The sequence below is a fragment of the Choloepus didactylus genome, chromosome 10 (genome assembly GCF_015220235.1).
Source record: "Choloepus didactylus isolate mChoDid1 chromosome 10, mChoDid1.pri, whole genome shotgun sequence".
Taxonomy (NCBI): domain Eukaryota; kingdom Metazoa; phylum Chordata; class Mammalia; order Pilosa; family Megalonychidae; genus Choloepus; species Choloepus didactylus.
Window position 1 is genome coordinate 91,864,400 of NC_051316.1, and position 16,384 is coordinate 91,880,783.

At 52.9% G+C, this 16,384-nt stretch overlaps 1 protein-coding gene across 1 annotated transcript in view; it reads right to left on the reverse strand.

The window, feature by feature from the left end:
• Positions 1 to 4,455: 4,455 nt before the first annotated feature.
• The window catches only part of PRRX2 (paired related homeobox 2), a 45,055-nt gene continuing 33,126 nt past the window's right edge, over positions 4,456 to 16,384 (reverse strand). Inside the window, exons 2-4 of the mRNA XM_037797783.1 lie at positions 6,754 to 6,941; positions 6,055 to 6,233; positions 4,456 to 4,873 (exon numbers count right to left, since the gene is read on the reverse strand). Of these exons, the coding sequence (XP_037653711.1) occupies positions 4,738 to 4,873; positions 6,055 to 6,233; positions 6,754 to 6,941 (503 nt within the window). The 3' untranslated portion in view covers positions 4,456 to 4,737. The remainder of the gene's footprint in view (positions 4,874 to 6,054; positions 6,234 to 6,753; positions 6,942 to 16,384) is intronic.

Below are 16,384 nucleotides of genomic sequence, written 5' to 3' on the forward strand. Positions count from 1 at the left end.
TTGCCTGATGAGGTCAGGCCCACCCAGGATAATCTCCTTTCTGATTAAGTCAAAGTCAAAGTCTGATTAGGGACCTTAATTACATCTGCAAAATCCCTCCACCCTTGTTCTATTCTATTGCTTAGAAGCAAGCCACCGGTTCTGCTTGTGCTCAAGTGTGGACAGCAGGGCTGGAGTCACAGACTTAGAATTCTGCCCACCACATACCTCTCCTTTGAATTCCCCATTGACTTCAGGGTGCCCATGCTCTCATATCCCAAGCTCAATCCCTGTCCCATTTCTCTTAAGGTGTAAACTAATAAATAAGATGTTCTCAAACACTCTTCTGCCAGCAGTTGCAATATAAAACAAAAGCTTCAAGACCTGAAAGACTAATGGTGAGTTACTAGGCAGAGGGGTAGAGAACTTTGAAGAGGGGCTTGGCAGTCATGCCTCCATTCCCAGGGGGTGACTGGAGGACACCACAGACTCATAGATGTCCAAAGCTCATGTTCAGCTCTCTCCTAGGCAAGGGAGACATAAAAGACAGGGATGAAAGGGCACTTTTTACCTTCAAAGAGCCCCTTATGTATTTGAGACCATTACAATGACCTGCTTGGATTTTTTTTTAGATCGTTTTATTTTTATATAAAATTATTAGCCACATTAGAAAAAATATGGAGACTATCAGATTGTGAGCCACCATTAAAGTTAGGTTAGTTACATCTTGGTTTGTATCTTCCCAGATTTTTTACATTGCATGTATAAAATATGTGATAAACATCCTTGTGCACGTCGCTTTTTCCCCATTTTGTATTATTTCTTGTAGTAAGGGCTCAGAGATGGAATTACTGGGTGAAAGCACGCCAGCGTTTTCGTGGCTGTTGGTACATTTTGCCAGAATTAAGTTCCGGAACGCCTGTGCTAGGTTTTACGCTGTGATCCCTGCTGGTGGTTTGGGGTTTGTTGTTTCTTTGTTTTCCAAGAGGAGGTTGGCTCAGGAGCCAGCCGCCAGCCCTGATGATGGCCAGTGGTTCTCAGGATCCCGGCGGGAATCTGGCTCCCTGCCCCACAGTGGCTCCACAGCGCCCTCCAGGGGCGGGCGGCAGAGGTGCGGGAGCTGAGGACGCCATTTTGACTTTGGCCACCAACTGGCACCCCAGAGGAGTGTGGGGCCTGAGGGGCTCATGGGGAAGAGCCCCTGAGCCATGAGTGCCTGGTCCCCCTGGGCAGGGAAACTGTCATTTCTGGGTGTATTTTGACTTCCTCAAACTCCACCTCTCACTCTGTGCTCTTCGGGGATACACACAAGTGTCCAATTATGGAGACTGTGCCACTAACCCGTGAGGTGGATTCTATTATTTCCTCTCATTTTACAGAGGAAGAAACAGAGGCTGAGGGAAGTGTCTTGCCCATGGCCACAGAGCCAGAAACTGATCTTTATTTCTCAGGTTTTGCAAGAGCCAAACTGCCTTTCCATCTCTTTCTCCCTCTCCCTCTCTGTCTGTCTCAACCCAAGTTCCTTTTTTCTAAGAAAAACTGAAAGCAGACACATGCAATGCCCTCTCCCAAACCCAGTTGGCCAAATGGGCAAAGGCAGGCAGAGAGAGGAGGATTCCAAGCTCCCCCCAGCCTGAGCCAGGCATCAGGTACCTTGTCCTTGTGCAAAGTTATATCCTGGGACGGGTGCCCAGTGAGCTGCCCACACAACCCTGCAATTAGGGCTACAATAGTGACAGCAGTGTTTGAATATTTTTTCTCTTACAGGGAGGGCTGTCGTGCCCCCTCCTTCCCAGCTTCCCGAAGCAGCATGTGTAAACGATTAAGCCCGTTTGTTTGTTTTCTCTAGAGCACTCAGGAGGAAGTGACATTGACATCCCTGTGGTCCAGTGGCAGGGCCAGTGCCTCTGTGGGAATGGGGCCCCTGGCTTTTTCCGAAGCTGGCATTCTTGGGACTCGTCTTCCAGTCCCCGCAGCCTGAGCTCCCCTACCCTGCTACAGGCAGCCGCAGCCTGGTGATTCCTCGTGGCACCCTCCCTTTGCATTGAAAAACAGAGAAGACCTAGAAGGCGGCCGCCTGTGCCTCCGTCTGAGGTCTGGAGGGCTGTTGGGGTGCCTGGGCAGGCATGGTCCACTCTCTCACCTGGAGGTTAGGGCTTCTGGGGAGAAAGGAGAAGGTGCCTCCGGGCTGCAGCGTGGGAAGGCAAGCTCCATGCCGGGCAGGACCCTGCTCAGGTCAGGACGGCCATCAGCTCTTGACAGGCCAGCATCGCTCAGAGCCTTCCACCAGGCTATTCCCAGTCGGGGGGCTCGTTCTCCTGGCCACACCTGTTTGCTTAGCCAAAACCTGGTCCCACAGCTTCCCCCTTCTCCCTCAGCCCATTATCTAGTAAGGCACCAACTCCTGCCCTCGCTGCTTCCCAGATATTCCTCGGATCCACCCACTTCAATCTCCATCTGGTCCAGGCCACTGCCCCCTCCCTCCTGGACATCTGCCCCGGCCCCTGCTTGGGACTCTCTGTCTCCACCCTTAGCTGCCCAGTCCCTGCTCAACATAGTGGCTGGGGGTTGCATCTCTCCACCAAGCATATCTCCCTCATGGCTCCCCAAGGACAGCCCTCGGGATTTCTAGTCCTGGCCTCACAAGCCCTGCTTGAGCCAGCCCCTGCTTCTCTCCACCTTTGACCTTTGCCAGGAGCTCCAGCCCCTGGATCTTCTCCCACCACCCCAAGGAGACAAGCTTTGTCTTGTCCCACATATGCTGTTTCTTTAGCCAGCAACACTGTTCTCTCTTCCCTTTGTCTAGAAAACTCTTCATCCTTCTAGGCACACCTCCTCCAGGAAGCCTGCCAGGATGCCTGAGTCTAAGTTTGTGGCCCCCTCTAGGTGCTCTCAGCCCCCTGCGCCACCTTCTCATAGTCATGTGATACTGTAATTACCCATTTAGTATTTTGCACTATTTAGATGGTGCAGCCTCTGTGTCTGTTCTCTGCCTGGCAAATGGCCCAGAAGCCAAGCTGGGCAAGAAAACACAGTTCTGACCACCCACCCGTTCCAGGGCATGGGTCTCTCACTTGGTCCAGCCCAGCCCTCCTAGTCAGGTCGACCTGAGAAAGCTCAAGGCATTGGCAGGATGCCCAGTCTGAGTCTGTGCCTCCTCACCCCACCTTCAGTGTCCCAGGCCCTCCTGCTGTCCAGAGTCCCTGCTGCCAGGGAAGAGACCATCCAATCACCCAAGCACGGCAGACACACAGCGGCTGGGTGGTCAGCCTTTCCCAGGACTGTCTGCACTTCTGAAGAGGGCAATTCCTAACCCACAAGAAAGATGTCTTCAGGGTGGCATTTCAGATGGAGCACTGGAGAGGAATATTTAGGGATGTATTGGGAGAAAATGGGAGGGGGCCTCTCTTCACTCGTACCTATAGTTACCATACCTTCTGAAACAAAATTGGGGGCCACCCTCTTGCGAGGATTTTCATGTGGCTTCTGTTTCAGGCTATCTAGCAGATGTAGGCTGTGGGGGGGAACCCCAGCATATCCGGGACATTTTGATGCAGTATGGGCAGGGCAGAATATGTGAAAACAGGCCCATCTCATTGACCTCATCAAGGGATGACTGTGCCCTTGGGGTTGGGGGGGGGGGTGCTGTCCTCCTTCCTGGGCACTGATGGAGGTTGCTTCTAGCAGAAAGAGTCTGCTAACTTCCCCAGTGGGCAAGCCCATCAAAAGGGGTGGCAGGGGCCAGGCAGAGGGGGCTAGCTTCAGACTACTGCCTCCCCACTCAGCTTTCTGCGATGTTATTATCTAGTGGACAATACCCTCTTGCAGCACATTTGCCCTCTGTTGGGTTGGGGGACTTGGGAGAGGACCTTCCTGGTGGTCTCAGCCATCAGGAAGCACCCCTCTGCCCTGTGAGTACCACCAGGATCTCTACTCCTAACCCATTTTCTGGACTATTTGCCCAGGTCCCTTGCCCAGAGGTGCCCCATGCTTTTTGTGTACACAGAAGCAAGGGATGTAATTCCAGGATCTGCCCTGGATAGCCTCTGACCAGTTCAGAAAGCTATGGTCACCCATCCTGATTTCCAGGGGGACCACAGAAGGAGCCCCCTGCCCAGAGAGAGGAGGGGGCAGAGGCAGGGCTTGGGCTGGGAGCCTTGGGCTTCCTGCTTTTTCCTCTCTAACACCTGGGTGTCCACTAGGCTTGAGATAGGAGATGGTGACCAGGAAGGGTCTCTGTCACCCTACCCCCTCTTGTCTTGTCTCCCCTACCCCTGGGGATCAGTAGGGGACTGGAAAATGGGCGTGAGAGCAGCAGGCCCCATGGGGCTTCTAGTCTGAGCCGGGCTCTATTTCAGCTGCCAAAACTACGTTGCAAACCTGCCCCCTCACTGCCCCTACCCACCCTCCCACAACCCAATTTTAGGACTTTAAAAAACTCATTTTATTTCTTAAAGACAAAAGCTTTTTGGTTCTAATACACAAAGTAAATGAGGTCCTTGGCGAGCTCCTCCTCTGTCGTCCAGCGCAGTCCCTCCAACGGTCATTTGCAGGCAGCTGTGGGCAGAGGAGCTAAGCCGGTCTCCGGGTGCCTCAGCAGCCTCTCAGGGCCAGGAGTCCGGGCTGGAGAGAGGGGCCAGGACAGCCCAACCAGCCTGTCCCAGATATAAGGGACAGGAGAAGATCACTTTCCTGGGTGTCTGCCTTCTTCTCCATCGTCAGACAAAGGTGGCGGCTGGGTCCTGGCGGGGCTGGCCGTCAGTTCACTGTGGGCACCTGGCTGTGGTGCAGGCTGAACTCCTTGGCCTTGAGACGGAGGCTGGCAATGCTGTTGGCCATGTTGACTCCTGGGGTCGCGGGGCCCGAGCCCCCAGGGCTGTAGGGCGGCACTGTGCTGGGGGCGACAGGGGACACAAGGACACATTGGTGTGCTGACCTCTTCTGGCTATTGGTCCTCGACCCCAGCCTCTGGCCCTTCTGCCTCTCCTCCTCAACTTGCTCTCCCCTTTACCTGGGGGCGGGTGGTCTGGGGCTGCAGGATTTGGGGAGGAGTCAAGGCACTCTGGGTGGGTGCCAGGACAAGGGAGTCTTCCCTGTTTCTGTGCTGACATTCCTCCCTGCACCTGGGCTTCCTGAGCACCTGCTCACCCTGGCACCTGCCCTGGACCCGGCATATACCTGTATTAAATGCCACCTCAGCCCTTCTGTTGCCCCAGATGAGGACTGGGAGGGGAGGGTGTGGGCAGCACTAGGACTAAGATTCCACAAGCCGACCCAGCCATCCGCTGTGTCCTTCCCTCCTGTAAAACCACAGCTCCAACAGTCATGCACACAGATGGAGGGGTGAGTGGCGCCCCCTGGAGTCGGGTGGTACAGCTACCCTGCTCTCTGAGCACCAACTCCCTCTTCCTGCCACCTCGGAGTCTTTTGCCAACTTCGACCTGGGCAGAAACTGCCCAGAACTTGGCTCTGGGCCCCTCACCCCAGTCCAGGCCAACGGGAGGGAGAGCCCTTTCCCCGAGCTCTCCTGCTCTCAATTTCTTACCTGAAGGGTCTATACGTGGTGCTGGGGTTTCTGGGACAGCCTAGAAACCTTCTTGCAGGTTTTCAACTTTCTCAGGGTGATATCTGTACTTCACTCCCCCTCTAGACAGGCCTCACCTTCTCTCCCCTCCACATGTTCATGCACATTCACACACGCAGTCACGATCCTGCGCACGTGCTCATGCACTTGTAGGCACACATGCACACACACTGACACACTCATGCATGCACACATATTTGCTCACACATGCATAACACTTCACACACTCACATGGGCACTTATACATGCGTGCACACTCACATTAATACACACATACTCATGGGAGTGCACACACTCATTGACATATTCACATACACATTTACACACACACTCACGCACTTGCACATACACTGCCTGGTGGACCCTGGGTCCACGTGGCACTTGGACACCATTCACAGCTCTCCTCTGATCCTCAAAGGAGTCTTGCTTCTAAAAGGCCTCATGAGGTCTCCTGGATGCCCCCTCCCAACCAGAAGGGTCCCCACTCTCACCTATAGGGGGACGAGGCTGTCCAGGAGAGATAGTCTGGACTCAGGGTGGTGGGCCGGGGAGCCACGGGCTGCTCGATGGTGGCCTCCTGGCTGTAGGACTTGAGGAGCGAGGCAGAGCGGTTGGCCAGCATGGCCCGTTCATTCCGGCGGAATTTTGCACGGCGGTTCTGGAACCAGACCTGGGGGTGGGAGTGGATGGTGAATGGGGCCCAGTGGGCGGAGGTAAGGGGGGAGTATCTCAGGGCTCCAGAGTCCTTTTGGAGCCCCACAGACCTGTGTGTGTACCTGCTCTGCCACCAACCCTGGCCTGGCCAGCTTCCCCTCTCCGAGCCTCAGTTTTTGCATCTATAAAATGGGGATGATAAATGATACCTACTGCTTGGTAAGTATGTGTTGAAGAATGAGCTAATGAATGAATCAACGGATGGATAAATGCGCACACAACCACTGTGAGACTGTAAGAAGAGCGTGCATCGCTGAATCGCTGAGCACTCAGCTCAGGTTTGGCACAGAGAAAGCACTCAACCCTTCAGGACAATTTTTATTTATCAAAACCCTTTGTGCGGAGCACCGGCCTCAGAAGCTCCTGTTGTTAAACACCCCCTCTCGGCAACTCCTTACCCCTGGGTGAATGGTGGCTGTACACTCCCCGGGCGGGCGCACGCTCTCACGGGTGGCCCTCGCAGGGGCAGCGCTCACCTGGACGCGCGCCTCGCTGAGGTTGACCCGCCGGGCAAGCTCCTCCCGCACGAAGGCGTCGGGGTAGTGCGTGCGCTCGAACACGCGCTCCAGCGCCTGCAGCTGGCTGCTGTTGAAAGTGGTGCGGTTCCGCCGCTGTTTCTTCTTCCGCTTGGCGGCGCTGCCGCGCCCTGGGCTGCGGCACTCGCCTGCGGAGAGGGCAGGAGGGTCAGCGGCGCGGCGGGCGGGGCGTCGTTCCCAAACCGCCCCCAGCCCCACCGAGGCGCCTACCCGGTCACAATACAGCCAACGGCTCAGCGACTCAGCCACTGGACGCTTTAATTGTGCCTGCCTCTGCAGATGGTCGGCCCGAGGACAGATCATATCCCTGTAATCCACTCCGTCATGCATTCTTTCGTTCGTTCGTTCATTCATTCATTCATTCTTTCATCAACACATATTTATGGAGCACCTACAGTGTGGCAGGTGCAGTGCGAAGCCATGAGGCCCCTGGGAGCCGACCAGGAGCTAAGTGTTGATGGGATTCGAATTCAGCATCCTGAGCACCAACTGTGGGCCAGGGGCTGCACTGGGTGCCGGAAGAGATGACTTAGACCACTCTTGCCCAGCAGGAGAGGCAGACACCAGAATAAGACATCCCAGGACCACAGGGTAAGGGCTATGCCAGGGTGGGGCCCAGGGTGCAGGAGGGTGCTCAGCCCTGCTGGGCAATGAGGGGAGAGGCAGGGGAGTCCACTCAGGCCCACAGGAGCTTGACCTGGGGTTTGAAGGATGTAGGAGAGTTCTCCAATCAGACCAGAGGGAGGGAGAAAAGTCACCTCAAGCAGGCGGAATGGCCTAAACAAGGCGCAGGAGAAGTTGGAGTGGGAACTTCCAGGGGGTGAATCCCAGTGGAGAGGGCATCGAGGGTCCCTGCTGGCCTGCAGTGCAGAATCAGCAGCTTGGAGAATAGTGGAGGCACGATGCTGGGGAGGGCATGGAGTCAATGACTTCTCAGAAACCATCATCTTCCAGGTCCACTCTGTCTCCCAAGGGTCAGGATGGAGGGTGTTCAGCTGCTGTTTCCACATTTAAATTTCATCCAGCAGCAGAACCACTCTGACCCTTCATCCCCCAGGGCCCAGCTCATTGCCCATGCCTCCAGGGAGACCTCCCTGATTACTCATCCACATGGAACCCACTCCCTCAACTGCACTCCCCTTCCACTTAGAACCAACACCTCACAGTTCAGCACTACCTGTGTCTCTGCATTTCTTATCAAAATATATATTTTTAGTAACAAAGTAATGTCACTGCTTGTCACAGGAACAGATTCAAACAACACAGAAGGCTATACAGTAAAACAAGCCCTCCCCTCCCCTCAGCCCCAGAGGGGACAACTGTTCATAGCTTGTGGGCCCAGCATGGAGGGTACAGCCCTCCAGCTGCTTTACAAGATCTCTAACATAAATGTAAACATTTACAAACATGAAATCATGCTACACAAACTGTGCATTTAAAAATGTCCATTTTTATTTAATAGTATTTTGGACACCTTTCCATGTCAGTACAGACACCTAGCCCTCTTTATGGCCTAGATATCCAATTAAAAGAGAATCTGATCTCCTGCTGATACATACTTGAACCCATTTTTTAAAAATTAAATTTTGTTTTATCCTTCCCACATTCCTTTTTGCAAATATAAAAAGATATATGTAATATTTTCTCCCCCTCTTCTATCAAAAGGTAGTATAGCATGTACAATTCTGAACCTTACTTTTTCCCCACCTAACAATACAGGGGTTCCTCCCTAACAGTGCATGGAAATAACTTGCATTCCTTTTCAAAGCTGCATAGTATACCATTGTGTGACCCTGTGACCATGGTTTATTCAACCCATTGACTGGCATTTAGCATGTTTCCAATCTTTTGCCACAGTGAATAACCTTGTGCAAACATGATTTTTTTGTTTCTGCTAGTACATCCTTGAGGTGGATTCTTAGAAATCGGATGTGGGCCACTGAGTAAATGCTAGATGTAGCCAAATCCTCCTCACCCCCATCTGCAGAGGGCTCATTCCGTGTTGCTTTCCCACCAGAAGTATCCGGGAGAGCCTGTTGTGCTCATAGTTTGGCCCACAGAGCATGTCAAATTTTTGGATTTTTGTCCATATTTTTGTTTCCTCAGTTATATGTTCCCTCTATGCACCCCATGTTCTTTGCACGGTGCCAGTCATTTGTTTCGTTAAGTGTTACTGAGCATCTAGAACATGCTGGGCCTGTCACACGCAATCCCTGGCTTCAAGCAGCTACTAGGTTAGCAGGGTTTACTGATGCGAGAAACCAACTAATTCGATTTAAGGGTCTCAGACAGGAATCAGGGAGGGCACCCTGGCAAAAATGACCCCAAAGCTGGATTTAGACCACCTGTCTGAAGACATCTGATTGTCACGACTGGGGTGGGGGGAAACTACTAGCATCTAGTGGGTGGAAGCCAAGGATGCTGCTAAATATCTTACAATACACAGGGCAGCCCCCCGGCATCAAAGAATTATCTGGCCCAAAATGTCACTAGTGCTGCGGTTGAGAAACCCTGGTTTAGAGGAATGGTGAGGAGTTTATGTTTAGTATTTTTCCCCATTAGGGAAGTACTTGCCAACACTTGAGTCAAATGTGGGGGAGGGGAGGGCAGTGGGGAAAGGACACCGAGTGGCCCCGGCAAGCTGGCCTCGTGGCCTGGACTGGCTTCACACTTCACTCCTCACCCCTGCCCTCCAAGAAAAGGTGCAGATGGATGAGAATGTCTGTGGTGCCTGTGAACGTCTGTCCACCATCACCCCCACCCCCATTAGCAGGAAGAAACTTTAAACTGAAACAACAAGGGCTGCGTGCTGAAAACCAGCTGGTGATCAATATCCTGAAAGGAGGGATGGAAGTCTCTGGAACGCCAGCCACCGCAGAGCCGATTTCCAACCCCCCTTCAGGTGACGTTGCTTGGGCACACACCCAAGGCAGGAGGCATTTCAGCCAAAAAAGGAGAATTTTTCAGGAAGTTTCTGAGCAATTCAAAACTGGGGGTGTTTAAATGAAAAACATTTTGCAGCCTTCGTCCCGGAGAGTGGGTGTCAGAAGAAACAACTCCACTTTTAAACCAGTTAAGCCGTGTGGTGCTGGGAGCCAAAACCTGCACCTAAAGGCATCTACCTCCTAGACCTCCCCCAGCCAACACCAAGGGGTCTCCAAAGCGGGTCTTGAGTTGGTGCTCTCCTGGGCTCACCCTCAGGGCAGTCATGATGGGACTCACTCCACAACTGTTGGTTTGTGCCAGGCCTGGTGCCAAGTGCTCCACACGCTTCCACCCACTGAATTCCTGCACCCACCCTGTGCGGCATGTCCTGTTACCCCATTTTACACTAAGGGAAATGGAGGCTCCGACAGTCTCTTGCCCAAGGTCACGCAGCTGGGGTTTGAATCCGTGTCTGCGGAAGGTTCAGCCAGCTCAGGCTCCGGTGGATGTCTCCTTCCTCATCAACCTTGCTCCTAGGGACGGTGACGTGGGGGGCTGTCACACTCTCAGAGCCAGCTCGCAAAGCCCACGGTCAGGGAGACACTATGGGAGGGACCTCCAGTCTCACGACATTTCACCGATGCAGAAACGTCCCAGTCTCCAGCGCAGCCTGGTGGAAGTGTGCACCTGGGCACCTTTTTGTTCTAAAGGAAGATCTCAGAGCTGGGAACTGTGCGGGACAGTGGCTTGCCCAAGGTCACGGTCGAAAGAGCTGGAAGGGGCCCCCAGTCCCAGGCCACGATGTGGCGCAGCGTGACACTGCAGCTTGTCTTCTTGGACATTTCTTGGATTTGAGAGGGCCCCGGTTTGCTGCTGCTGGCGGGGGGCAGAGCACCTGCTCACGCTTTAGCTCCTGGGACAGTTCACGATCCCTACCAACAGCCCTTCACACCAGACCACCCGAGCTCCAGCCCCTCTGGCCACGTGTCCCACCTACTCCACATGTCTTCCTCCTCTTCCCCTACTAGCAACTTGCGCTGTAGACTAAAGCCATGTATTGACCACAGGCTTCGGTGTCCGTCAGACTTGGGTTCACACTGGTTTTGCTGTCGTGTAGCCATGGCAAGGGACTAAAGCCCCAGAGCCTCGGCTTCTCCATCTGTAAACAAGGATGGCTTCCATGCCCACCACACAAGGTTGGAGTGCGGGGCTGCATCGAGCTCAGTGCCAAAGCAATAGTCACTGCTTGATGAACGCAGGGGAAACACAGGTCCACACTGCCTGCAGCTAACTGAGGCTGAGCAAGGCGACCCAGGATGGGATCCCATAGCTTTTGACTCAGTGGGGAACCCTTGCACTGGCCTCTGCTTGTGATTATTCATTTGTAACCAGGAGTTCCTGAATCACCCCTGGAGAAATGCACTGTGGTGGGCGTGTATCATTTCTCTGGGGGCTTAAAGCATTCAGAAAATAAATCCTCTCCCCTCCCAGGCCCTCTGTGTTCAATCCAGTCCTTTTCACAGTGCCCCTTTCATTGGGCCAGGGAGACGCAAGGCCCGTTCGGTCCAACAGAGCTGGGCTCAAACTTTCCTTTTGATCAATAAGTGTTCTGCTGTGCTCTGAGATTTAAAACAAAGCATTAAACTGCTTCCATTTGAACTGGCCATTTAGATGCTATCCTGGGGACCCATATTGCAAGGGATAATCAGGTTGGGGAGGCCTACTGATCTCTCTCTCCCTTTAAACCAAAATTACATCGTCCTGGATTACATTACCGTGAAAAAAAAAAAAAAAGACTAGTGCACAGTTTTCTGCCATTAAATTATTTCACACATACCATTTATTAGGCTGACTGTGGGCCAAAGACATTTAAAAACTCTGCTCGCAGCCAAGTGATCAAGTGTTTCTGACTCCCCTCCCCTGCGCCCATGGTTTTTCTTATTCCGTGTAATTTAAGGGTCTAAATAGTCTGGAGGGAATTAACTGCAAATTCTTCCTAACACAAATAAACCCAGCCTCTTGGTTTCTGCCTTTCTCAAGCTGTTGAGAGACACTCTCTGTTTGTTTTTGCTTGAAATAGTCAGTTTGCGTCTGACCTCAGGGCTATGGTGAGGTCCAACCCAAATAAATAACTTTTATTAATTAGCATTTATTCGGACCAAATAAGCAGTCCCGTCCCACTCCCCCCCACCCCTGATGTGATCTCTGCCAACACGTTCGCAAAAATAAACAACGGGTCCCCAGGACCTTGATGTGGATTTAACAAATTAACACGGGGCCTTCGTCAGAGGGGCCTCGGAGCTGCAGAAATATTTACAGCCAGAAAAGTCTTAGGAAGTAAGTGGAGGTGGGTGGGGGTGGGGAGGCAAGGCTTCGGCTACCCTCCGACGTTTCTTGGTGGAGATCTGGATTCCTCAGAAGGACCCCTGGGAGAAGGGCTCAGACAGGTATTCTAGAAACCGCATCCTTAGCTGCCGCCCAGGTACCGTCCGGGAGGACATGAGTGCCCAGCATTTTTCTCCCTGAGGCCATTAGGGGATACTGGAGGGAGAATTTCCTCCCTCCTCAGATCACAAGAGGTGAGAGGCGGGTGGCACAGCCTAGTGGTTAAGGAGGCGGAAGGACCCAGATTTGGCTCTCAGGTCAGCCCAGGCTCACCAGCAGGGTGGCTGTAAACAAACCCTTTACTCCCTGCCTATGGTAGCTTGGATCTGTGTACCTGGGAAAAACATGGTCTTAAACTTAGTCCATTCCTGTGGGTGTGAGCCCAGTGTAAGGAGGAACTTTTGATGAGGTTAAATTCAGTTAAGGTGTATCCCACCTTACTGGAGTCCTTTATAAGAAGAGTGAAATTCAGACAGAGAGAGAGCCACAGGAAGCAAGAAGCTGAAGATCAGTGGAACCCAGAAGAGAAGGGAAAGGCCAGGAGAGGCCGCCATGTGCATAGCCGTGTGACAGAGGAGCCCAGGACCAAGGATTGTCAGCAGTCAGCCCCAGAATGCCAGTTTTTGGAGAGAAACCATCGCCTTGATTTGGAGTTGATTCGGACTTAGCCTCAAAACCATGAGCCATTAAATTTCCATTGTTTTAAGCCAACACATTGCATGGTATTTGCTTGGGCAGCCAAGGAAACTAAAACACAGCCTCAGGAAATCCCACCTGAAAATGGGAGTAACAGAAGCGACCTCGTTTGGCCTTTATGACAACTCTACATGGATGGCTCTTAACCTAATTTTACAAATGACAAAACTGAGGCACAGAGGGGCTAAGCAAAATGCCCAAAGCACATGACTAGTAACAGTCTGGAGCTGAGATTTGAATCTCCAGTTCAGCACCCGAGTCTGGACACTTAACCACCTCCCCACACTGCTACACGAGCCCACCTTGACCAGGGGAGCCAGCCCCAAGTGCCCTCGTGTAGTGGGATCTGAGGGTCTCTCCAGGGGTTACAGGTGTATGGAACAACCAAGAAGAAGGAATGCTGAGGGCAAGAGAAGCATTTCTGGAGCCAGGGCATGTGATGGAGTTCACGATCACCCAGGCCTGGGCAGGGGTGGGGGTGGGGGTGGGGCTGCAAGCAGTGTGCAGGCGGGGTGGTCATGAGAAGGGGGTGCTGAGGGCTGTCCAGGCCATGAGCCCCGTGGGACAGGGCCAGGGTATGGCTAGGTCAGCCTGGCACAGAAGAAGAAGAAACATGGTCACTGGAGCCCTCTGGAGAAGGGCTCCCAGGATTCCCACAGCATTCCCTGCAGTCCTGCTCCACCTCAGCCAGCATCCCAAGCAAGGGGCCTAAGAGCTCCTTTCACATCCGGCTGAGCCGGCCTTGGCCTCAGCCACTCCTCCACCTGGAACACCGGTTCCTCTGGTGAGGCCTGCACAGACAGACTTCCCATCACCACCCCTGCAAAGGCCCCAGCAACACTGAGAGGGACAGGCAGGGAGGTCTCTGCCCCACCAAGGAGAGAACAGAGGGCCAGGGAGGGGGCAGGATCTGCCCAAGTTCACACAGCTAGCTAGAAGCTCCCCCTGCGAACCCCAGAGCCCACTTTTCTCACCACACCCCTGGTGGCCCTTTGGTGGGGATGGTGGGCCCTGGGTGAATCTGTCTGTGAAGAAGATAGAGGAATGGAAACTTTCTTTCAAGGATCTTTCTGGCTCTATGTGCTAGATGGATGACCCAGCCACCCCAGTGGGTGGAGCCAGGGCTGGTGGACTCAGTGGGTCTCAGGGCTTCCTGGATGCTGTGGGTTGTCCATCTTGTCAAAGTTCCCAGCCTCCATGGGGTCAGCGCTCACATCTGGGCAACGCCACACCCTCTCTCACTCGTGGGCCCCTGCCCATGCCCTTCATGTGCTTGTGGCCTGTCCTCTCTCCCTCCCTGGTTCATTCTTCAGGTCTCAGAAGAGACGCCACCTCCTCCAGGAAGCCATCCCTGACCCCTAGGCTTAAGTTCCCACAGAGCCCTGCCCTTGCCGACCCCCCACCCCCATTGCTCTGTCACTTTCTAGGGTAAGGGTGGGGTCATTTGTCCAGCTCCCATACTGGACATGAGGTCCTTGAGAGCAGAGACTGGAACTTACTGTTTTCCATGTCTCCGGAACCCATTACAGGGCCTGGCACAACATAAGACTCTCCATAAAAACTCAATGTTGAAAAAGTGAATGAACAAATGAGCAAACAAAGCATTGGAAGGACACAAGACTTCAGAGCCTGTCCCCCTTGTCTGGGGTGTCTCCAAGGCCAAGGGGTCTAGGTGCCTCCTTTTGGAGCTGTAAAAGCCTGGGCCACTGCTGAGTCACAAGAGGTCATATCCATAGGAAGAGAGGAAGGGGCTGGGGGGTGGGGGCAGGGCCCAGCTACTGCCAGCCCCCGCCCCTCTACCCTTCCAAGGACGTTTCACCTCATTAATTTTGAACAAAAACCCAGGATACTGACACATCGTTATAGCTACCAGTGTGGAGAAGAACGTCTCAGGAAGGAAAGCCAGGAGGGGGGACTCTGTGAGGACCTAGGAGTTGGAGAGGCCCCCGGGGGACCCTATCCATGCCCCAGGGGCCATACAGGCCTCAGCGCAGCATGTAAGAATCTGGGGGCAAGGGCCCACCCCAGGCTGAGCCTGCCTTACCCCCACCCTGCCAGCCCCAAGACCAGCGGCCAGTGTGGCTAAGAGGAGGCCTCAGCCCCGCAGTCTGGAGGAGAGGCGGCTCTCCACGTCCTCCAGAAACCGTCGCAGAGCCCCAGGGGCAGCTGTAGTGCATCTCTGTCTCTCTGGGGTCTGCAATTCTCTCCTGAAATGCACAGAGGGCATGAAGTACTGCAAACACTTCCACAGAGCCACCTGGTCCCCCCAGAGAACCCCTGTGGAGGGATCAGAGCACCAACGGGAGCTGCCCTTCAGAAGGAGCACAGGCACCTTCCTGCCTCAGGGCCTTGGTATGCGTTCCCTCTGCCTGGAACACTGTCCTCCACCTGGAACCCCCTCCTCCACCCGGAACCCCCATCCACCACCTGGAACTCCCTCCATCTGGAACCCCCTCCTCCACCTGGAACCCCCATCCTCCACCTGGAACCCCCATCCTCCACCTGAAACACCCATCTTCCACCTGGAGCACCATCCTCCACCTGGAACACCCATCCTCCACCTGGAACACCCATCCTCCACCTGGAACACCATTCTCCACCTGGAACACTGTCCTCCACCCCCTCACCCTGCTGGTCTGTCTAATGCTTGCCTGGCCTTCAGTCTCAGCCTAAACGCCCTGCCTGGAAGAGGCTTTTCCAGACCCCAGACTAGGACAGGTCTTCTCATTATAGGCTCCCAGAACTTCCCCTCTCTGGGGCATCTGTAATTAAGAAATTTTTCTGTTTAGTTTAGCTGCTTCACATCTGTCTCTTCCATTAGCCTCTAAGCACCAGGAGGGCATGGACTGGGTTTGCCTTGTCACTGCTGAATCCCCAGGATCATGCAACAAGTTTGGTTTCAAAAGCATTTTTGAATGAATGATTGTGTGTAAATAAAGGAATGCTTCATTCCAGGAGGGGATGGGAAGCAGGACTCTGAACTCCCAAAAACAGTATCCTTTATCGGGATTTCCACTTCCAAGGGCCAGACCACAGTTTCTCAGATGCAATACCAAAAGCACAAGCAACCAAAGGAAAAAAGATAAATTAGACCTTATCAAAATTAGTAACTTTTGTGAACACCATTAAGAAAGTGAAAAGATCATGGTGTGGGGTATTTCTTGTAAAGTGATAAAAAAGTTTTGCAACTATGGAGAGCTGGTGGCTATACAACACTGTGAATACAATAAATGCCACTGAATTGTACTCTTTAAAATGGTTAATTGTATGTTAAGTGATTTCACCTTCGATTTATTTTAAAATAAAAAGACAACTCAGAGAATGGGAGAAAACATTTGCAAATCATATATTTAATAAGGGACTGTATCTAGAATACATAAAGAATACTTACAGCAGAATAATAAAAAGACAAATAACCCGATTTAAAAATGGGCAAAGGACCTTCACAGACATTTTTCCAAAGAAAATATACAAATGACTAATAAGGACATGAAAAGATGTTCAACATCATTAGCCACCAGGGAAATGAAAAGCAAAACCAACGTGAGATACTAGTTCACACCCA